This window comes from Geotrypetes seraphini, chromosome 1, assembly GCF_902459505.1.
Source record: "Geotrypetes seraphini chromosome 1, aGeoSer1.1, whole genome shotgun sequence".
In the NCBI taxonomy this organism is placed as follows: domain Eukaryota; kingdom Metazoa; phylum Chordata; class Amphibia; order Gymnophiona; family Dermophiidae; genus Geotrypetes; species Geotrypetes seraphini.
This window is the reverse complement of record NC_047084.1, coordinates 210,433,566-210,457,355: the sequence shown is the minus strand read 5'-3', so window position 1 is coordinate 210,457,355 and position 23,790 is coordinate 210,433,566. Positions and strand designations below refer to the sequence as shown.

Sequence of the window (23,790 nt, the reverse complement as noted above, 5' to 3'; positions counted from 1 at the left end):
TAAAATAGTCTGTGAAACTCTGTATCCTAACTAGCACTTGGTAAGACACTAATCTTTGTAAAAATATCTTATATGACCACTCATAAACAGAAGGGAAAACAAGCAATGCAGTGGCTTGCTGTACTATCTGTTCAAGTACAGTAATGATAAATTGATAAAAAAAAAAATAAATTTGAATACCTCAATGTCTAAGTCAGTAAGTGCAACCCCCACCCCCAAACCTGTAAGACAACAAGGCTGATTTACCAACAAACCCCTCCCTGTGGCAAAAAAATAAATAAATAAAAATCAAGAAAGTATCGGTGTCTTAAAAAGCTTTATTACCAACGATTTCACTTCCTTGAGATGGACTATGGTCACCTCACAAAAAGTATTTGATAAAGATTGCATGTGTACATCTGAAGGGACATTGGATTTTACATGTGACAGTTTCCATTAAAAAAAAAGAAACATAAAAATCCATCTCCATCCTTAGTACTCCATCTTCTGTTGAACTGAAGAAATGGTTTGCAGCCAAGAACAGGAGGAAACAGCTAAAAAATCTCAAAGTAAAATGTAGTGGTGGTTGGTGATTTTTATTCTAAGAGGTACAGAGGTGCCCATCTGCTGACCAGACATGATGTCAAGGGAGGTGTGTAGTTCTCCTGGTGCAAAAATTTGAGATGTAACAGATCGTTTGCTGAGATTCATCAAGCCTAAGGACCATTATCCTATGCTGCTCAACCATACTACTCATCCATACTGCTAGCCATCTCGCTGAATATATCAAAAGTGACTTCATGGCCCTGGAACAGAGGGTGAAGCAATTTGGTGCACACGCGGTGTTCTCATCAATCCTCCCTGTCATGGGTAAAGGACAAATGAGGGAAACTTGCATCCTGGAGCTGAATTTGTGTCTGCGTGGATGGTGTCAACGTGACTGATTTGGTATCCTAGACCAGTGTTTCTCAACCGTTTCAAGCCAAGTACCCCCTAAGCTTAACAAATACCAACCGAGTTACCCCGCCCCAGACTCCACTCCTATAATAATAGTACTAATCCTAATGCCATTTCTTCTATTTAATTTTATAAACAACCAATCTCAACCAAGGTCTTGAGGAATGCAAATTAAACTTTTCATACAACATTAGATACATAAAAAGTACTTGTACTGATTAGTCACTATAGGCAAGTTCTCTCACACACATCCCCCCTCCCCCTTCCAGTGGTCTGACATCTCCCCTCCCTTCCTCCTTTCTGGTCCCCCTTCTAGTCCAATATTTCTTCCTCTCTCATCCCCCGGATCATGTTCAGCATTTTTCACTACTGCCCACCAGCCCCATGCCTATTCCTATCACCCCTCTCCAGCACCATGCCGAAAACCTGAAGTTTTAATGCCATTGTACAGGTCTATGGTGAGACCTCATCTGGAGTACTGTGTTCAGTATTGGAGGCCACATTATCAAAAGGATGTGAAGAGAATGGAATCGGTTCAGCGAATGGCTACTAAGATGGTCTCAGGACTCAAGGATCTCCCATATAAAGAACATCTAAGCAGGCTGCAGTTATATTCTCTTGAGGAACGCAGAGAGGGGAGACATGATAGAGACGTTCAAATATCTTACAGGCTGTGCTGAGGTGGAGGAAGATATATTTTTCCTTACAGGTCCCATGGCAACAAGAGGGCATCCACTCAAACTCAAGGGTGGGAGACTTCATGGCGATATCAGGAACTACTTCTTCACCGAAAGGTGGTTGATCGTTGGAATGGTCTTCCACGTCAGGTAGCCAAAGGCAGCAACGTGCTCGTCTTCAAGAGACAATGGGATAAACATGTGGGTTCACTCTGGGGAAATGCTTAGGGAAGGGTTCTTTGAGTGGGCAGACTTGTTGGGCCATCGACCCTTTTCTGCGTCATACTCTATGTATTCTATGTATCTCTCCCTAAATCACTATGTCCAATATTCCGCCATTTTGCATCTCCTTCAATCTGTCCCTCTGTTCCCTCTCCACCACCATATCCAACTCAATAAACAATTAATCTGTGGAATTTCTTGTCAAATTATCCACTCATGCCATGCCCCCTAACACAAAAAGAATTTATTATTAGTATTAGTACAGTGGTACCTCGCAATCCGAATGCCCCAGAACTCGAACGTTTTGGAATCCAAACTTTTTTTTAAAGTAAATTTTGTCTTGGAATCCAAACGCTGCTTTGGAATCCGAACACCCTGCACATTATGGCCCTGATTCTGCAAAGTGCTCCTGATTGTAGGCAGCTGTAGGCGTCCTACAGCTGTCTAATCAGCCAATCGGGAGGCATTTTTTCTAAAAAAAAAAAAAAATGCTCCCCAGGTATAGCGGATGCAGCTACGGCCTCCAGTCTCCCCTCCCCAACCCCCTCCCTGACGATCGCAGCAGGAGGGTGCCCAACACCTCCTGCTAGACCCCCCAACGGCCCCCTCTAATATCACCAGCAGGAGGGTGCCCAACCCCTTCTGCCGGACCCCCCCCCAATGAAAGCCCCCACCCCGGAACCCCTCCTTGGGCTTATCTCTAATTTGGCCGGACGGCAACTCGCACTGTCCAGCCTACAGGCCCGCATCCGTCCAAATGAGGTGGGCCCACCCCTCCATTGCCCAACCCACAGGATCCTAGGGCCTGATTGGCCTAAGCACCTAAGGCCCCTCCTATAGCATAAACCGCCAGCATAGAATTCCGCTTGCCCAACTGTATAAAAGAAATAAAAAGAAGCCGATGTGTTTCTCTGAGGATACACAACTTGGAAGTTAGCTAGACAGCCTGCCTAAGGCCCATCCACACAACTACCAAGCTCTTGTTTCATATTTGATCTCTTTTGGGGTTTTCTTGGTGGGTTGGAGGAGAGGAAGAAAAGTTGCAGGGGAGCACCTGACTCCCACAACCTTGATTTTCTTTCTTTTGGTCTTCCAACCTCCTCTTCATCCTGTAATCCCTCCATCTTCTTCTTTCTTGCCCTTATCCAATTTTACCCCACAAAAGACACCTTCCCTCTCCAACCAGCACCATAACCTCTTTTGGTGACGGAAACCAGTCTGTTATCCAGGCAGCTGTAATTTTCCCATTATTGGCAAGCAAAAAATATAGATAAATGAGAAACTATAAAATGCAGGATGGTGCAGTGCTTACTTTATCAGCAGCTATCAATGAAGGAGATTCTACAATGCCCAGCTCTCGCCTTCGTTCTGCCCGAACTTCTGCACAACTACAGAAACAAACAGAAATAAAGATATATATTTAAATTTAAAAAAATCATCAGTAAAAACTATGAAGATTATGACTATGAAGATTATAAATTAATGTATGTTTAATACTGACATAAAAATGCCATTTGCAAATAAAAAGAGGATTAAAACATTACTAAAGTTACTATTGCTAATACTTATTTTAAATCAAGGTCACAAAGACATTTCAAAAAAAATAAATAAATAAATAAAATACTTCCCCCTCCAAAACGAATCTTCCTTGTCTGCATTCATAGTTATAAATTATTTAATACAGCTCTAATGAATTAACCTATATAAAGCCATTTACTCTATAATAAGATACTTTTTCCAGGGTTATAACACATGAGTAGCTTTTAACACTCATCCAAAAGCCATCCAAAGAGCATCATCTAGCAAAGGACAGATCTTTTTATCTTCCCAAACTATACCAGATGGGGAAAGCTAGATGTTGAAAATTTAGGCACCAGACAAAATAATTAGGAGAAAGAGGAATGTTATTAAACTTATATCATATGTGTGCCATGCAAAATGCAAAACAAAAGGAAAGATGAATTGTGTTTTTACCTGTTAATTTCGTTCACTTGATTCTATAATACACTAGTCCAAACTAATGGGTTATGCCATTCAACCAGCAGATGGAGGCAAAGAACATGAAATTTCCAGTGATATCACCTACAAAGGGACTAGTGCAGTTCTGGAACTTGCTAGTAAACCACTGACAAAGCTGAAATCACCAGCAACAAAGAACAAGGAATGAAGAACACAAACCTCAATATGACAGGGAAAGAACAGTTACTTACTGTAACAGGCGTTATCCAGGGATAGCAGGCAGATATTCTCAGATGTGGGTGACATCATCCACAGAGCCCGGTACAGACAGAGATAAAAGTGTATTGTCACTTTCAACATTTTAAGAAATTTCGAGACTGCCCGCACCGTGCATGCACAAGTACCTTCCTGCCCAATGTCAGCTCATGGTTTCTCAGTTCCGTAAGCAAGCTAAGAAGCCAACCAGGGGAGGTGGGAGGGATGTAAGAATATCTGCCTCCTGTCACCATATTCTCACATGTGGGAATCCATAGCTTACTGAATAGAAAGAAAATAAATTATGTAAAACTGCTTGGCCGAAACAACCATCTCGTCAGAAATAGTAGTCCTGACTACCATCTAGACCAGGGATCTCAAAGTCCCTCCTTGAGGGCCACAATCCAGTCGGGTTTTCAGGATTTCCCCAATGAATATGCATTGAAAGCAGTGCATGTACATAGATCTCATGCATATTCATTGGGGAAATCCTGAAAACCCGACTGGATTGCGGCCCTCAAGGAGGGACTTTGAGATCCCTAATCTAGACAGTAGCAAGATATAAATGTGTGAATTGAGGACCAATTAGCTGCTTTGCAAATATCTACAATGGAAGTGGAACACAAAAAAAGCCACTGATGCTGCCATAGCTCGGACCATGTGTGCTGTAACACGCCCTTCGAGTTGCAGCCCAGCCTGAACATAGCAAAAGGAAATGCAGGCCGCTAACCATCTGGAAATAATTTGTTTGGTTACAGGCAGACCCAGTCTGTTAGGATCAAAAAAGAGATGAACAGTTGAGGGAAAGACCTGTGTGGCTTAGTCCTTTGTATATAGTAAGACAAGGCACGTTTACAGTCCAATGTGTGAAGAGCCATTTCCCTAGGATGAGAATGAGACTTTGGAAAGAAAACAAGTAATACAATGGATTGATTAAGGTGAAATTCCATGACTACTTTCGGAAAAAATTTAGGATGAGTTCTGAGAACCACCTTATCATGATGAAATACTGTAAAACATGGGTCACAAACCAGCGGTTGAAGTTCACTCATTCGACGAGCAGAAGTAACAGATTAATAAATAATAATAATAATAATAACTTTATTCTTGTATACCGCCCATCCATAAAGAAGACCACTTTCCAAGTTAGAAACTTAAGATGAGTGGTTGCCAGAGGTTCAAATGGAGGTTTCATCAGGCTGGTGAGAACTATTGAGATCAGAGATAACTGGAGGTGGCTTCAGTGAGGTTTTGAGTTCAAGAGTCCTTTCATGAACAGCAAAGATAGGTGGTGTAACCGTAGCTTATCAAGGCATGGACACGACTATATCCTGTACAAAGTCAATTTTTCTTGGAGCTATGGGAAGAATGAGAGGAGTTTACCAGTTCTTAAACATAGCTTCCTTAAGTATGAAGAGGTAATTTGAAGAGCTCTTTAGGAGGCTCATCAAAACCCAATACCTCAAGGCGCTCAGCTCGGTTCAATGTCTGACTCTAATTTAACACAGAAACATAGTAACATGATGGCAGATAAACGCCAAATGGCCCATCCACAGACAGTCTCCACCACCTCTTCCGGGAGATTTTTCCACATATCTACCACCATTTCTGTAAAAAAGGATTTCCTTAGATTACTCCTGAGCTTATCACCTCTTAAAAGGCAAAGTTTTCCTCATCTGCCTGATAAACTTGGTGAAAGATAATCTCTCTGCGTCTGGGTAGTGGAGATGGATCTGGTGGGATGATATACAACTCTGGAGCAGACAACATAGGTTCAAGATCAGTATCAGTATGAACAGAGAGATCTGAATCAACTTCCCAAACTCCAGGAGACTCTGTGTAAGAAGGAGAAGATGGAGATGGATGCTTTTTGGTCTAGGGAGTTTGATGACAGTGAGAATGTCAAGAAGAACTCCTGCGATGATGTTGGTACCGGTCAGTTGAAGAATGTTGAGAATGTGTAGATCTTAACTTACGTCAAGGTGAATGAGAACCCATACCGCGCGATGCTTAGATTTACTAGAAGACTGAGGATTGGTACCTTGAGATCTTGATATATTTATATTGGTGTGATATACAGGCCTCCTTCACAGACGGAAGAAGTAGATAGAGATTTAATAGTAGACATTCAGACTATATCTAAAAAAGGGGAAGTCTTGCTAATAGGTGATTTTAACATACCGGATGTTGAGTGGGGTATCCCTATTGCAGAGTCTTCTAGAAGTATGGAGATTCTGGATTCTCTACAAGGAGAACTGTTCAAGACAAAGAAGAACTCCGAACCCTTTTGCTTACCCTCCACTCAAGGGCACTCAGCGCAAAAAGATGTTTGATAACCTTCTGGCGACGCAAGCAGCAAAACTTAAACACTCCATCTCCAACCTGTTGACGGCAACGGGCGACTTCAAAACTTTTCGAAAAGAAATCAAAACTCTACTTTTCAAAAAATTTATCCAGATATCTTAACCCAACCCTTCCCCCTCCTCCTAGATAAATTCTCTCCCAAAACCTCCACTTAAATAATCTCTTCCTCCCCAAAACACCAACCAAGTATTCAGATCCCTGAAATGTAATGTAATCTTATTTGTACTCTAACTGTAATCTATTTGTTATATCACACAGTAACGTACAGTCAATTTAATATCCAATTTGCAAGTTCTTCCGGAATTAATCCAGCTACCTCTCCTCCCTTGTAACCAAAAAAACCCCAAAAACAACTAATACTGTTGTAACTTCACTGGAAATGTCCAGTTAGCTCTTTTGTAATCTGCCTTGAACTGCAAGGTATAGGCGGAATAGAAGTCCCTAATGTAATGTAATGTAACTCACAAGGGATGGGGGTCGTACTGGACTTAGTGCTTACAAATGGGGAAAGTGTTTCTGATGTTACAATGGGTGATTATCTGGCATCCAGTGATCACTGCATGGTACAGTTTAATATTAAGATGGGTATAGAGAGGGCTCATTCAAAAGCAAAGGTTCTAGACTTTTAAAAAACTAACTTTGTTCGGATGGGGATTTACATGAAGGAATTATTGTCAGGATGGGAACGTCTGGAAGAAAAAGCAGTGGGCAAAATTAAAAGGAGCGACTGTAAGGGCGACAAAACTTTTTGAGCGGCAAGTAAGTAAAAGTAAGAGAAAAAAAGGACACTGGTTCTCAAAAGTAGTAGCTGAGAAGGTAAGGAATAAGAGGTTAGCTTTCATAAACTACAAAAGAGTGCAGAAAGAGGAAGACAGGGAAAAATATCTGGAAAAGTTGAAAGGCTGGTCTTGAAGTCAGGAAAGCAAAGATGCAAATGGAAAAAATAATAGCTGATACGGTAAAACGGGAAGACAAGACACTTTTTAGATATATTAATGATAGGAAGAAGTACAAAGGTGGCATTGTGAGACTCAACGGTGAAAGGGGGGGGGAATATGTAGAAGCTAATAAAGAAAAGACCAAATTGCTTAACAGATATTTCTGTTCTGTGTTCACGGCTAAGCACCAGGAGCGGGACCGCAGATGAAAAACGTGAATAGAGATCGAGGAGTAATAGACCCTGATCGATTTTCAGAGGGCTGTGTTCGTGAGGAGCTAGCTAAAATAAAGGTAGACAAAGCAATGGGGCCGGATGGTGTAAAATGGCCGCATTTACTGTTTTTCCTATTAATGCCCCTCCTTTCCTTCTGTGTCCCGAGTTCATGCTCCCTCCCCATCACTGCCTTCCAAGCCTTTGTCCCACCCCCTTCCTCCCTCCCCCAAAGCCGACCCACGCCGAAGCCTGCCTGCACACAAGATGATCCACCACTGATTCCTCCTCGCTGCCGCCCCCATCAGCTCCTTTTAATTATCCCCAGCCACAACTCCAGGAAGGGAAGGGCCAGGCATATGCAGCAATTGCACGCCGCCGGCCCACAAGCCTTCCCCCGACATCAAATCTGACATCAGAGAGAAGGTCCTGGCCAGTCAAACAGCGATTGGCTGGCCTGGACCTTCTCTCTGACGTCAGAATTGACATCAGGGGGAAGGCGTGTGGGCTAGCAGCATGCAATCGCTGCACGTGCCTGGACCCTTCCCGGAGTTGCGGCAGCAGTGGAGGAAAATTAAATGGAGCTGGTGGATGGCGGCGGGGGGTGGCAGGGAGGAATTGGCAGTCAGCCAGGCGGTACACATACCGTAGGTTGAGAAACACTGACCTAGGTGAGCTCTCCATAGGTTCATCATTAGTCTGCATCTTCAAAGGGGAAGGGGTGGTTAACAAATTTATTTGACTTCACTCATTTTTGGTACCTTCAGATCTTACTTTCATAATGCCAACAAATAAACTTTTCTTCTCAGCCACTACTTTGGCTAAGAGATTGCTTTTCTACACCATTTGAAGGCCAAGCTTCTGTAGATATTTCATTACCTTACTACAGTGTGTGCGCAGACAATGAACTCTGGCCTGGAATTCCACTGGTGATAAGTGATATAGTACTGAGTTTGAAGCCATATCCACTGTTGTCCTTTTGTCAAGAACCGGTAATAACATGATTTGCCTTTTCCATATTGCATTACTAGAAAAAGAAAAAAAAAGTGCTTTACATTTTTAGTCTATGAATACTAATCAACGTGTTTTCTGGGAAATGCTGCTATTAATTTCTGCAGTGCTACTAGAATGATGTACTTTTTTTCTTTTAAAATACTGTATATAGTTCAGCTAAAACATTTTAATCCATTTACAATACATTGATTTCTGACTTTTGATCTTCCCATGTGTCAATTCTTATACTAATATTAAACTAAAAGTAAATGTCAATTAAAACAATAACCAAACTATTCACCTAACATACCCTCCACTTTTACAAAACTACAGAAGCGAATTTTAGCGCAGGCCGGCGGCTGAATGCTCTACACTGCTCCCGACACTCAGAGTGCCTATGAGTGTCAGGAGCCGCACAGAGAATTCAGCGCACCAGCCTGTGCAAAAAACTGCTTTTGGTTTTTTGTTAAAAAAAAAGGGGGGGGGATAATAACTTGGAGGGGCATTTTCGATAGGATGTCTAAGTCTAAGTTTGGACGTCTTGGGAAAGACATCCAGAAATCCAGTACAGAAAATGTCCATTTTCATAACAGCAAGATGCCTTTTTTTTTTTTTTTTAATGACTTATCTAGATGTTATGGTTCTTCGTATGTCTATCTTTTTTGGCCACCCTCTAATATAAAGACAACCAAATGAAAAATGCCAAAAGCCAGCTTTTCAGAATTCCTAGCAGCTAGCATTCTCAGAAAACTGCCCACACAGATCTGAGCAGATCAGAGGGGCACTCTAGAGGTTACTGTAAAGAATGTCACATTTAAAAGTCCCAGGTACACATCACTATAACAGAGAAGAGAGCTTAGAGATGTAAATGGGATGAAATTAAGTTTGGAGGGTAGAATGTCAACTATGCATGCTAGGATCGTAGCATCAATGATATCTGTGGCTGGCGTAGAACTATGGAATGCCTTGCCTGGTATCCTGTTTTGTATGGGGAGGATTAATTTTAAGAAAATGCTCAAAACTCAATTATTTGCCAATGCTTTTTTATGCTAAAGTATATTTCAGTTGATAATTGCCTTTTAGAATTTTTCTGACATCAATGTATGATTTAAAGCTTGCTTGTATTTCTGAATTGATTGAATTTGTGCTCTATCCCTATTATAACAGGGACGATTAATGATGTTGTTTAGATATGTCTATGTTATATGAGATAATCAGAGGGAAATAAGATTTTATGTATGTGGTATATAAATTTTTTAATAAGTAAATAAACCTGTTTATATTGTATGTTGAGCCCTTCAAAACCCACCCAAAATTTACTGTACCTACCTGTATACCATAACAATACACTTCTCCCTCTGAATCCGCGGTTTCGGTACCCGCAGATTTGGTTATTCGCGATTTTTTTTTTTTTTAAACGCTGCATCCCGCACCTTCCCCAGACCTTACCTGGTGGTCTAGCGGTGACGCAGAACAGGATCAATCTTCCTACACTCCTGCCCCGTGCAGAGCCATCATCAAAATGGCTGCCGTTAGTTCCCGTTATAGTCTCGAGACGACTCTACACAGGGCAGGAATGTAGGACAATTGAGATATACAAGGAGGCCACATCAATACTGACAAGAAATATATCCTGTGTCCACTGGCCCTCTATAGCAGATAATTCATGAAGGAAATGAGTAGTATCTTTCAAGGGATTGCACTTTCTCCAAACAGGGTTGCAAATGATGATTCACAAACTTACATGATCTTTCCAAAAGAGAGTCACGAGCAGACACAATAGAAAGGTTTTTATGTATTTTTGGAAGAAGGTAGAAAGCAGGCACTTTAAACTGACGGAAAGTTAGAAAATTAAACTCATGCAAAGTCAGAAAGCCTGCCTTCCTACCCTCAGAGGAAACATCTAATACCAAGCTATAAACTCAGTCTGAAGGATCATTCTCTAAAAGATGATAATTATTCATAGTCTGAAGCTGAAAACTAGCCTCAGAGAGATAATCATCCCTGTCCCATAACAACAATAGCACTACCCTTTGGCAGCCCATCAAACAACGATGGACCTTTCAGAACATAGCCATAGATAAATTAGAACTGAACCTATATGAGGAAGATTCCATAGACTCAACATCTTTAAGAATGGACAGGCAAAAGGCTGCCAAAATGGGATCCAGAGGTCCAGAAGGAACCCAAGTAGATTTATTGCACACAACAGATCTATCAGTATACAAGCCATCACCTTGATCAAAATGGAGTCTCAATTGGAGTTTACGAATAAATTTTTCAAGTTCAATACGAAACTGAAAAGGGCGGCGACTGTCGCATGGGACAAAGGATAAACCCTTAGAGAGCATACTTTCCTCTAGGGCACTCAGATCATATTTGGAAATATTTACCACAATTGATCCGCTCGAGTCTGCATTCGAGTGCGGGGTCTCCTGTCCCTGCCTCTTCTATTGCCCCCTGAACCCTTGAGACTGCCTCTCCCTGGGCGAGACTGTCATCTTTTAGGGATACATCCTCACTTGCGCTGGAACCCTCTGAAGATAATTGGAATTTAGTGGATTTCTTTTTAGCATTCTGACCCACCGGTCCACTCTTAGCCTCCGCATCACTCCTCATCCATACATATACATACCCGGATGAATAATCCTTCTGATCTCGCTAAAATTTAGTAATTTTTTTAAATAAATCTTTATTAAGTTTCAAATAATCATAGTGCATAACAGTTATTTTTGTTGGCGTAGTTCAGATCTAAACTTATCAGTTTTATTAGTAAACTCAGCAAATTTCTCCTCATACAACTCAGTATTGGATAGGGCCTTCAACCCTTCTGTTGATCCTTTGATTGTTCCAGGCTTTTAGGGATACTGGCAGCAATGGCAGTGCTTTTCAACAGCTAAGTGCTTGTGGTTTTTTGCATTTTTTGCTTTTGATTGTGCACTGCTGATTACTAACTGTGCCTTTATAGTATATTGAGTCTTTCCCTGCAAGAATTGAAATGACTCTTTGCATTACCTGAATGGAAGAAGAAATGGCTGATTGTTTGAATATTATTTAAGAAAGTGGAGTTTTTTTGAACCCATGAAGCTCATCTGAGGTTTTTTCTCTCCCCTTTTTTTGAATCATTTTGTGTGCGATTGGCCTCTCTCTTTATTCTTCCTCTTTCATGCATTGAGTAAATTTGGTTTGTGTGAATGCAGGGGGGCTTTCTATGTATCAGTGATTATAGAGTATGTATAGTGGATTTTTGTGATTGAACGTACTCTCTCCTGGGAATTTTGTAATTGAAATCACCCATTATTATAGTGTTGCCCATTTCTCCAGCTTTCCTTATCTCTGAAAACAATTTCTTCATCTGTCTGCTCATTTTGTCCCAGGGGACAGTAATATAACCCAACCTTTATATTCCTTCTCTTCACACATGGAATTTCTATCCATAAGGATTCCATACTGTTATCTATGCCAAGCAGAATGTTATTTGACTTGATTCAATTCCCTCTTTAACATATAGCGCAACCTAGTACTGCCTGATTCAGGAAAAAAAAAAATTTTGATTCGATTTTCCTGCCCAATTGGGTGGTTTTTTCCACACATCCTGGTGGGTTTATTTTATAGCCTCTTCACACCCTTTGCCCTCTCCTACCCACACTGATCTTGTGGTGTAAACAAAATAAACAAACAAAAAATACCTTTCCTCTCTCTGCTAAATCCTAGCTCACGTTCGCGGTCCAACACCAGCTCTGGAAGGATACACATTTCAAATCTGACATATTGTAATCACAAAACAGAAAATAAAATTATTTTTCCTATCTTTTCTTGTCTGGTTATTTTTCAAATCATGTTGGTCCCATGTTGGTCTGGTTGTCTTCTGATCAGGCTCTCCTTCTTTCTTCTTTCTCCCTGATAACCATTCGTCTTCCATCTCTGTCCTCCCCTTCTGTTTCCCTTTCCTCCCCTGGAGGTCTGGCATCTTTCTTTTTTTTCATCTCCATCTCCCCGCAGCTGCAGTGATGGACCCCACCAGCCCCCGATCCACCATCTCTCCTTTTCTCAACTACCCTTTCATCCAGCATCTCTCTTCTATGTCCCTGTCCCTATTCTCCTCTCCAGTACTGTCCCCCTTGTGTCCCTTTTCCTATGCTCCCTCCATGCCCAGCTTCTTATCTCTCCCCATATTCAGTTTCTTCTTTCTCTCTTCCTTACCTCTTGTATCCCCTTCCCCAAGTACAGGCTTTCTCCTACTATCTCTCCTGCCATCCTGCACCCTGCCCATCTATCTTGGAGCAGTATCTGTCCCTCTTGCACCCTTCCCCTTGTGGTCTTGCATTTCTTCTCCCTCTCTCCTTTAGTCCAGCACCTCTCCTTTGATTTCCTCCACCTCTTTTTTGTTTGGTCTCTCTCTTCCCTTCACCCCAGGACTGGCATCTCCCTTCCCCTCTCTTACTCCTTCCTCCTCCTCCCTCTGCACAGGCCTGCCTCCCTACCATGAAGGAACTCTTCCTCCTCTTCCCTCTGCACATGCCTGCCTCCCTGCGATGAAGGCCTCCTCTCTGCCACGAAGACCTGCTCCTCCCGCAAAGGCCTGCCCCCCTGCCGTGAAGGCACTCTTTGGCCTGCTCCCCGCCGTGACTGCCTGCTCCCCCCCCCCCCACAAGCCTGTATCTTCCCCCAGCTTCCCCGCTCTTACCTTTAGGCTAACATGGCAGCCTGCAGGATCACTAGTGCTACAGCAATCCCTGCAGCTGCCCGTCGTCCTCAGCCGCACATTCTCTCTGCCACGATCCTGTCCCTGATATCAGAGCGGGGAAGCTGGGGGAGGCCTTTCTGACTGACTCTACCCCCTCAAGCAGGAGCGGCAGCAGATGGCCAGCAAGAGGCAGCGCTGCAGCTCCTGCTTTAGGAAGGCACGTGGGAAGGGTCGGTCACTGAATCGCGAGGCCGATTTTTTTGAAAATTAAATCGGGCAGCACTAGCGCAACCCCCCCAACCTCTAATTTGATCTACTCTATCTTTGCGATATAATTTGTACCCAGGTAACACAGTGTTTCATTGATTGTGCTCCTTCCACCAAGTCTCCGAGATGCCTATTATATTTATCTCATCATTACCAGATGCTAGGGTCCACCTTGGGGGTTAGCACTCAAAAAAAGATCTAGGTGTCTTTGTAGACAATATGATGAAACCTTTTGCCCAATGTGTGGTGGTGGCAGCCAAAAAAGCAAACAAAATGCTAGGAATTATTGAAAAAAGTACAGTTAACAAGACTAAGAATGGTATTATGCTTCTCTATCACTCCATGGTGCAACCTCACCAGGAACATTGTGTTCAGTTCTGGTTGCCTTATCTCAAGAAAGATATAGCAGAACTAGAAAGCGTTCAAAGAAGAGCGACCAAGATAATAAAGGGGATGGAACTCCTCTCATATGGGGAAAGATTAAAAAGGTTAGGGATCTTCAGCTTGAAAAAGAAATAGCTGAAAGGAGATATGATTGAAGTCTACAAAATCCTGAGTGGTGTAAAACAGGTACTCCATCAAAAATTACAAAGACTATGGGACACATGAAGTTACAGGAAAATACTTTTAAACCAATAGGAGGAAATATTTTTTCACTTAAACAATAGTTAAGCTCTGGAATGTGTTCCCAGAGATTGTAGTAAGAGCAGATAGCGTAGCTGCTTTTAAGAAAGGTTTGAACAATTTCCTGGAGGAAAAGTCCATAATCTGTTATTGAGACAGACATGGGGGAAGCAACTGCTTCCCCTGGATTGGTAGCATGGCATGTTGCTACTCTTTGGGTTTTTGCCAGGTACTAGGGACCTGGATTGGCCACCGTGAGGATGGGCTACAGGGCTAGATGGACCATTGGTCTGACCCGGTAAGGCTATTCTTATGTTATATTGGCTTAACCATGAATTGATAAAGAGGGGGTGGAATCCAAGATGGACACTGGAGCTGGTTGCTCCTTAGTTTTCATTGACTTTGGATTACCTTGGGAGATTGCAATAATGGGGAAAAGAGGAGGAAAGGTGGTGCTCCACCTACAATATACCTCTTCCAAAACCCCTCAGTATACAATAACACACTATATGATTTCCTCTACTGGCGATGTAAGAGGCTTCATTGCTGGAGCGGAAGAAGGTGGTCCCTTGAGGAAGCAGTTTCATTGAGTCTACCAACCCACAAATCACTGCAAATTGTTTGCTAGTAAAGGCAAATAGCTTCTGCTGCTGGAGGGAGTCCTGATATTGATCCTGAAAGCAAATGAGTGCAGCTAGCGGTAACTACTGATCAGAAGACTCAGGGCACCTCAGTCACAGAGCAGGAAGGAGTTCCATCGACAGTCGTGGAAGCTGGAAGAAAGGCTCCCACTACCTTCTTAGTAGTCTGTGCAGTGGAAGTTTTACCATCTGGCCTGGTAACTTTGGAATTGATTTGGCAAGCAATTGCTTGTCTGGGACATGAAAGTAAGAATCTGAAGCAAGTAGAGATGGATTTATAATCTTTAAATGCTAAAGAACTTACATAGGAAACAGACAATAGAAGTGATGTGCAGAAGCTGGAAAGATTTGAGAGGAATTTAAAGGGTGTTTCCCAGATGCGAATAGGGAAACACAGGAACAGCGGAAGCAGTATTTTGCCTTGAGAATTCAGATTATATAAAATGGGTATATAGTGGTACCTTGGTTTGCGAGCATAATTCGTTCCAGACGCATGCTCGTAATCCAAAGCGCTTGTATATCAAAAAGAATTTCCCCATAGGAAGTAATGAAAACTCAGACGATTCGTTCTCCTCCTTCCCCCTCCCCCCCCGACCTATATCCCTTCTTCTCTCTGTCTTCTTGTCTTCTCCAACTCCCTGTTTCGGCATTTCTCTCTGTTCTCCCCTCCCCTCTCCAACTAGATATAGAATTTGTATTCTCCTCTCTTTCCATCCCCACAGACCATCCCTACCTTTTTCTTTCTCTCCTCTGCGGTTCACCTTCAAGCCTGCCTTCAGCTGAACAGCCGCAGTCATACAACTAACCCAAGATACCTCCCACCAGCATCGCAGCATTCCCTCTGCCAAGCTCTGTCCCTTTTGAGTCCACTTCCTGTTTCTGGTGGAGCTGGATGTGGCATAGGCAAATCGGTGGTGCCAGTATAGGTTAGTGGGTGCTGTTGGCCAGTGTCGGCTAGAGGTAAAGGTTTGAAGGTGAACCGCAGGGGGAAAGAAGCCGGTTCCCGGGGTGGGGTGGTGGCAGCTCAGTTTGGGGAGTGGCGCACTCGTTTATCGAGACAACACTCATTTTGCAAGTTAAAATTTGCTGGAATGTTTTGCTCGTCTTGCAAAACACTTGCAAACCCCATTGCTCACAAACCAAGATTTGACTGTACTTGTTTCCTACGTTTTTCAGTTAAATGTTTAGTAAAAGATATTCTTTTTATGATTCTAAACAGTTGCAGTCATTACTGGATAAGTTAGTTGTCCAGACTGAAGCTTTGGTCCAGGTCATGGAAGTTCACTGAACCATAAATGTGCATGGTATTAATTGCTCTAGGGCCATCAAATATTTTGTAGATATTTTTCTTCTGTAATAGGGACACTTCCAAGATTCTTTCTTTATCCCTCCCTCTGCTTTTTGGAGACTGAGGGCTCCTTTTACTAAACTGCGGTAGCGTTTTTAGCGTGCGCTGCAGATTAGCGCGCGCTAACCCCCACGCTACACGGAAAAACTAACGCCAGCTCAATGAAGGCGTTAGCATCTAGCGCATGCTAAAACCGCTGGTGTAGCTTAGGGGTTTTTCTGATTTATTTCTTACTGTATGGATTTTTTCGTTATTGTTTGAAAGAATTATGTTTTCTCATCTCGATTTTCTGTTATTCGAGCGATTGTTAAATTTTGCTTGAAATCCAAACTATAATTTCAACAAATATATAGCGAAAAAAAAAAAATAAAAGAATTGATAATAAGTGTGACCTGTTGGCAGACTGGACGAACTGTTCATTTACTATGTTACTTGCATTATTCCCAAGTCAATCCTCTGCAACCTAAATTCATGTCCTCTAGTTCTACCACCTTCCCATCTCTAGAAAAGGGTTGCTTGTATATTAATATCTTTCAAATACCTGAATGTCTGTATCACATCACTCTGTCTCTCCTTTTCTCCAAAGTATAAGAACATAAGAATAGCCTTACTGGGTCAGATCATTGGTCCATCAAGCCCAGTAGCCCGTTCTCACAGTGGCTAATTCAGGTTACTAGTACCTGGCCAAAACCCAAGGTGTAGCAATATTCCATGCCACCGATACAGGGCAAGCAGTGGCTTCCCCCATGTCCTTCTCAATAACAGACTATGGACTTTTCCTCCAGGAACTTGGCCAAACTTTTCTTAAAACCAGCTACGCTATCCACTCTTACCAGATCCTCTGGCAACACGTTCCAGAGCTTAACTATTCTCTGAGAGAAAAAAAATTTCCTCCTATTGGTTTTAAAAGTATTTCCTTGTAACTTCATCGAGTGTTCTCTACTCTTTGTAATTTTTGAGAGTGAAAAATTGATCCACTTGTACCCATTCTACTCCACTCAGGATTTTGTAGACTTCAATCATATCTCCTCTCAGCCATCTCTTTTCCAAGCTGAAGAGCCCTAACCATTTTAAGTCTTTCCTCATACAAGAGGAGTTCCATCTCCTTTATCATCTTGGTCGCTCTTCTTTGAACCTTTTCGAACGCCACTATATCTTTCTTGAGATAAGGAGACCAGAATTTAATGCAATACTACAGATGAGGTCGCACCATGGAGCGATACAGGGGCATTATAACATTCTTAATCTTGTTAACCATCCCTTTTTTAATACATCTTCAGGTCATCAAGTCTTTCCTCATACTCCTTTAGGCGCAAACCCCATACCATTTTTTGACTCTTTTCTCTGAAACGCTTCAAATCTTTTTACATCCTTAGCAAGATAGTCTCCAAAACTGAACACAATACTCGAAGTGGAGCATCAACACCTCCTTTCTTTAACTGGTTATGATTCTCTCTATGCAGCTCAGCATCCTTCTGGCTGTGGTCACCTTGTTTTGTCACCTTGAAATCCTCAGACACTATCACTCCAAGGTCCCTCTCTGAGCTGTGCTTATCAAATCTCTCATCTCCTATTTCATACATCTCCTTAGAATTTCTGCATCCCAAGTGGATCACTCTGCACTTCTTTGCTTTAAATTTTAACTGCCAGAAGTTTAATCATTCTTCTAATTTTTGGAAATCTCTTTGAAGTTTAAAAGAAAACTGAGGCTTATGCTTCTGGGAAGCTGCCAATATCATATTACAAGGTAAATGACTATGTTATATTATTTTATGTTAAATTTCTTAACTCCAAATAACACAAGTTGAGTTTTTTTTAGAAAAAATGAGTACATGTTGAACACTACTAGACATGCATGCCTAAAGATGAGCAAGTTGCTAAACTTCACAAGTTGAAAAGTTTTAAATTTATTATTGGAAAGTTTCAACATTTACTTACAGTGCTGGTGGCATTTTGCAAGATTTTCCAAGTCATCAACATGATAGTAATCATACCCCGAAGTCCCCAGAACTTCAAATGGTAAATAACCTATTACTGGAGGTGCCCTACATCACAAAAGACATTAATGTGTTTATAATTACATTTAGCTTTTACTTTGTTCTAACAAATGCTTCTAAATCTTTCTTGGATACAGGCAGCACATAGTTATATATTATGGAAAAAATATTACTCCTGTCATCAATTTAATGAAGTGTTCACACCGACAATGTTTAATAAGGTAGTTCTTAAACCTGTCCTAGGAGACCCCCCAGCCTGCTGGGTTTTCAAAATATCCCTAATGAATATGCACAAGAGAGATTTACATGCCTACTACCTACTTTGTATGCAAATCTCTCTCATGCTATTCATTATACAAACTCAACAACAAAAGAGAGCTATGACTACAAACTATTTACTTTAATAAATATTTAATCATTTATTATAATTTCATATAATACATACATACAACCTCCAATCACCTCCCCACACATGAAGCCTACCCAATCACCCAAATCACTTCATGAAATGTTCATTTTATCAATAAAGTGCTGTTTTAAATACGCAGTCTTCTTCACTGAGTCAATTTTCCATTGCTTTATTTCTTCAATCAATTATTCATATCATCTCCTCTGTTCTTATCACATTAGTCCAACCTGATCATTGGAGACAAATAAGCTCGACACAGTTCTGTGCTTTACCCTAAGGCGTCATCAGGAGCTTAAAGCAGGCTCCACTTCTTCATGATTACTGATACTTCATAATATTCTTTTTCCTGGCAGCCAACAGGAACAAGACACCCAAACCAGGACCTCTCTCCAGTTCAACCAAAGGCCAAACTCAATTTCCTTATTCATTAGGGATATCTTGAAAACCCAACTGGCTGGGGTTCCCCAGGACAGGTTTAAGAATCACTGGTTTAATACATTATCTGGAAAAGTAAAGTTTAAGAGCCAAATTTAAAACTATTGCACTTCAATCTAGATATTGGGAAAGGGGGAAGAGTCATCATCTACCCCACTGGTAGAGAAATTCTTTATTCATATGTATATTTTCTTAACAGTAAAACTTATATTCTTGCCCTGAAACTGAAGGAGCAAATTATGCTAAGTGTCTTAGCCAATAAACAGAATTTGACAAAGGCTTGGAACATCACAGTACTTGTGCCTCATTTCTTACATAGTTTAGATACATTTTGCAAACCAAAAGGACCTTGGTTGATTGCAGAAAAAAAATAAATAATAGCAAAACAAAATTGCCCAATACACTATAAACAAAAAAAAAACCCACACCAAAATATTTTTTTGTCGTCGTATCTTCCAGTTTTTAGCACCAGGAGCCACGCAGAATGTTCTGTGCTGCTCCCGATACTCATAGGAACAATATGAGCATCAGGAGCAGTGAGGGGCATTCAGTGCGGCTCCATGCGCTAAAAACTGCTATTGGAGTTTAATAAAGGGGGCCTTAGTTCATCCTGTCCTGAATGAAATTGATGTAAATTGTTCTAAATATTTCCCACTGCACCACCATACGACCTTGTGAAAATAAATTGTTAATGAAATAAAAACACATTAAGTTTTTTGGCGTACTGTATACACTCGAATTTAAGTCTAGGTAGCCCTTCCCCCCCCAAAAAAAAAAAAGAGGAAAAGGGGTTGACTCAACCAGAGGGGGGGTGTTAATATTTAAGTGCCCTGTCCTGCCAAGCTCTACACCCAATCCCCAATCTGCCAAGCTCTGCAAACAGCCCCCTCCATTTCTGCCCTGCCAGGCTCTATACCCTGTCTCCCCTTCCTCCCTCCCTCCCCTGTAACCGCTTCCTCCCTCCCGACGCCTTGCAGGCCTTCACCAAGCCTGCTGTAAGTCCTGGTAGTCCAGCGGTGGGCTGGGACAGGAGGGATCCCTTCCCACCTCCTGTCCCAGCTGACTGTAAAGCACAGTTACTTACCGTTAACAGATGTTATACGGGGACAGCAGGCAGATATTCTCACATGTGGGTGACATCATCCAAGGAGCCTGGCATGGATAGTGCTAAAGTGTACAGTCACTTTAAACTTTTGCAAGCTTCAAGACTACCCACACTGTGGATGTGCCTTCCCGCTCGACATCAGCACGTGGTTCCTCAGTTCCATAAGCAAGCTAAGAAGTCAACCAGGGAAGGTGAGCACAGCAGAAGGAAATACATGCCGCTAGCCATGTGAAATAGTTCTCTTGGTTACAGGCCAGCCCAATCTGTTAGGATCAAAAGAGATGAACAGTTGAGGTGCAGTCCTACGTGGCTTAGTCCTTTGTATGTAGTAATCCAAGGCACACTTACAGTTCAGTGTATGACGAGCTGTTTCTCTAGGGTGAGAATGAGGCTTTGGGAAGAAAACTGGAAGTACAATGGATTGATTTAGGTGAAATTCTATGACTACCTTTGGAAGGAATTTAGAATGGGTTCAGAGTACCAAGCTGTCATGATGAAATACTGTGTACGGTGGGATCAGAAACCAAATACCTGAAGTTCACTCACACTGCAGGCAGAAGTGATAGAAAATAAGAAGACCAAGTAAGAAACGTAAGTAGAAGCCAGTGGTTTAAATGGTGGCTTCATCAAACTGGTAAGAACTACATTTAGATCCCAGACAACTGGAGATGGTTTGAGCGGAGGTTTGGAGTTGAATAGTCCTTTCATAAATCTGGAAACCAGCGGATGAGTGGCCAGAGATTTATTGTTGATAGGAACATGGAATGCGCTAATAGCTCTAAGGTGAACTCTAACGGAGATGGTTTTCAGGCCAGAATTGGATAAAAGGAAAAGATAATCCAACACTATAAGAAGAGAAGAGATGGATGCATCTTGGTGATGGAGGGTACACCACAAATTGAGCTGGTTTTTGAGGAGCCAAAGACTGAAACTTTTGAGGACTCCGTTGTTTTTGTCTCTTCTGTGATGGAGTTTTGTAGAAGAGAATGCTGGATACTTTCTCTTGTAGAAAAAAAGAAGTAGGTACTGCAGCAGGTTTAGATCTGTTTAAAGAGTTCAAATTTTGCTCATGCTAAGTAAGCTTTTGAGTAGCTGCCTCTATGCGGTCGCCAAAGAGTTCTTCATCAAAACATAGTATGTTGGCTAAGCAATCTTGAAAATTAATATCCATGTTAGAAACTTTCAGTCAAGTGAGTAGTCTTATAACCACAGACATGACTCTTGATGTTAGTTCAAATGCATCAAATGGATACTGTGAGTAGTCTGCTGAAAATCTTCAAGACGATCTGAGAGGAATATGATGTTCAAAATCAGTTAACTTCTTTGCCAGATGTTTAAGATAGAAAGACATAAGCAATGCCTCTGCTGGGTCAGACCTGAGGTCCATCGTGCCCAGCAGTCCGCTCACGCGGCGGCCCAACAGGTCCAGAACCTGCGTAATAATCCTCTATCTATACCCCTCTATCCCCTTTTCCAACAGGAAATTGTCCAATCCTTTCTTAAACCCCAGTACCGTACTCTGCCCTATTACATCTTCTGGAAGCGCATTCCAGGTGTCCACCACCCGCTGAGTAAAGAAAAACTTCCTAGCATTTGTTTTGAATCTATCCCCTTCTAATTTTTCCGAATGCCCTCTTGTTCTTTTATGTTTTGAAAGTTTGAAGAATCTGTCTCTCTCCACTTTCTCTATGCCCTTCATGATCTTGTAGGTCTCTATCATGTCTCCTCTGAGTCTCCGCTTTTCCAGGGAGAAGAGCTCCAGCTTCTCCAATCTTTCAGTGTATGAAAGGTTTTCCATGCCCTTAATCATTCGTGTCGCTCTCCTCTGGACCCTCTCAAGTATTGCCATATCCTTCTTAAGGTGCGGTGACCAATACTGAACACAGTACTCCAGGTGCGGGCGCACCATTGCCCGATACAACGGCAGGATGACTTCTTTTGTTCTGGTCGTAATACCATTTTTAATAATACCCAACATTCTGTTCGCCTTCTTCGCGGCTGCTGCGCATTGCGTCGTTGACTTCATTGTTGTATCCACCAGTACACCCAAATCTCTTTCAAGGTTACTTCCCTCTAATACTAATCCCCCCATTTGGTAGCTGAACATCGGGTTCTTTCTCCCTATATGCATGACCTTGCATTTCCCTACATTGAATTTCATCTGCCATTTATTCGCCCACTCCTCCAGTTTGCTTAGGTCCCTTTGTAGGTCCTCACACTCTTCCGTAGTTCTGACCCTTCTACAGAGTTTAGTGTCATCCGCAAATTTTATAACTTCACATTTCGTCCCCGTTTCCAGGTCATTAATAAATACATTGAACAGCAGCGGTCCAAGTACAGACCCCTGCGGAACTCCACTCGTGACTTTCCTCCAGCCCGAGTAGTGACCCTTCACTCCAACCCTCTGTCTCCTGCCTGCCAACCAGTGTTTGACCCATCTGTGTACGTCCCCTTCCACCCCGTGGTTCCACAGCTTCCTAAGTAACCGCTCATGGGGTACCTTGTCAAAGGCCTTTTGGAAGTCAAGGTAGATGATGTCTACAGGTTCCCCTTTGTCCAAATGGCTGTTTACCCCCTCGAAGAAGTGCAGTAAGTTTGTTTGGCACGATCTTCCCTTGCAGAAGCCAAGTTGGCTCGCTTTCATCAGCCCATTTTTTTCGATGTGCTCACAGATGTTGTCCTTTATCAGTGCTTCTACCATCTTGCCTGGAACCGATGTCAAACTTACCGGCCTATAGTTTCCCGGGTCTCCTCTTGACCCCTTTTTAAAGATAGGTGTAACATTTGCTATCTTCCAGTCCTCCGGTATCTCTCCAGTTTTCAAGGATAGGTTGCAAACTCGTTGGAATATTTCCGCTATCTCATTTCTTAGTTCTTTTAGTACCCTAGGGTGGATTCCGTCTGGGCCTGGTGATTTGTCGCTTTTCAATCTATCTATCTGTTGGAGGACATCCTAATGGCTCACCTCTATTGCCGACAGTTTTTCTTCTTGATCACCATGGAAGATCACGTCGGGTTCCGGTACTTTGGATGTGTCCTCGCTTGTGAAGACTGACGAGAAGAATTTGTTTAACCTGTCAGCTACCTCTTTTTGCTCCTTTATCCCTCCCTTTTTATCTCCATCATCCAGAAGTTATAATTAAGAACTCTGTTGGCTAACATAGAATTTTGGTACAGATGACAACCAAATTTATCCATAGTCCTCCCCTCACATCCTGTTGGCTTTATTTATGGTTGATTCTACAAGCAACGATTGATGTTGAAGTTACAGCTTGTCAAAGCCAGGACAGGATATTATTCTTTAGATCAAATCAATCTTTCATGGAGCTATATAGAGAAAGAAAAAGGAGTCTCAAATTTTTAAAAAGTGCCTCTTTGAGGAGACCATGTAAGGGCAACTTAAGTAACTCCTTAGAAGACTCGTTGAAATCTAAGGTATCAAAGAGCTCTGCTCTGGGCTCAATGTCAGCCTCTAATTTGACAAGGAGAGTTTTTCCCAACTGTCTAACATATATACTGAGTTAAAGTCTTTCAAACAGAAACCGCCTTCTACTATAGTGTTAAACTAACTAAACTAAACTATAAACTTAACCTTATATACTGGGTCTTCAACCAAAGGAAGCTCAACACGGTTAACAATAAGTTAAAAGATAAGTTAAAATACAAGAGAATTAGTTTTCAAAATGTTTAGCGAATAAAAAGATTTTAAAGATTTACGAAA

General features: G+C 41.9%; 1 protein-coding gene across 16 annotated transcripts in view; it reads right to left on the bottom strand.

Moving 5' to 3' along the window:
• CLOCK (clock circadian regulator) overlaps positions 1 to 23,790 on the bottom strand; it is a 265,133-nt gene that overhangs the window by 99,807 nt on the left and 141,536 nt on the right. For all 16 annotated transcript variants that reach the window (XM_033945122.1, XM_033945187.1, XM_033945213.1 and 13 more), the window contains 3 exons: positions 18,062 to 18,168; positions 8,443 to 8,590; positions 3,148 to 3,223 (listed from right to left, as the gene is read on the bottom strand). In XM_033945122.1, the coding sequence (XP_033801013.1) occupies positions 3,148 to 3,223; positions 8,443 to 8,590; positions 18,062 to 18,168 (331 nt within the window). The remainder of the gene's footprint in view (positions 1 to 3,147; positions 3,224 to 8,442; positions 8,591 to 18,061; positions 18,169 to 23,790) is intronic.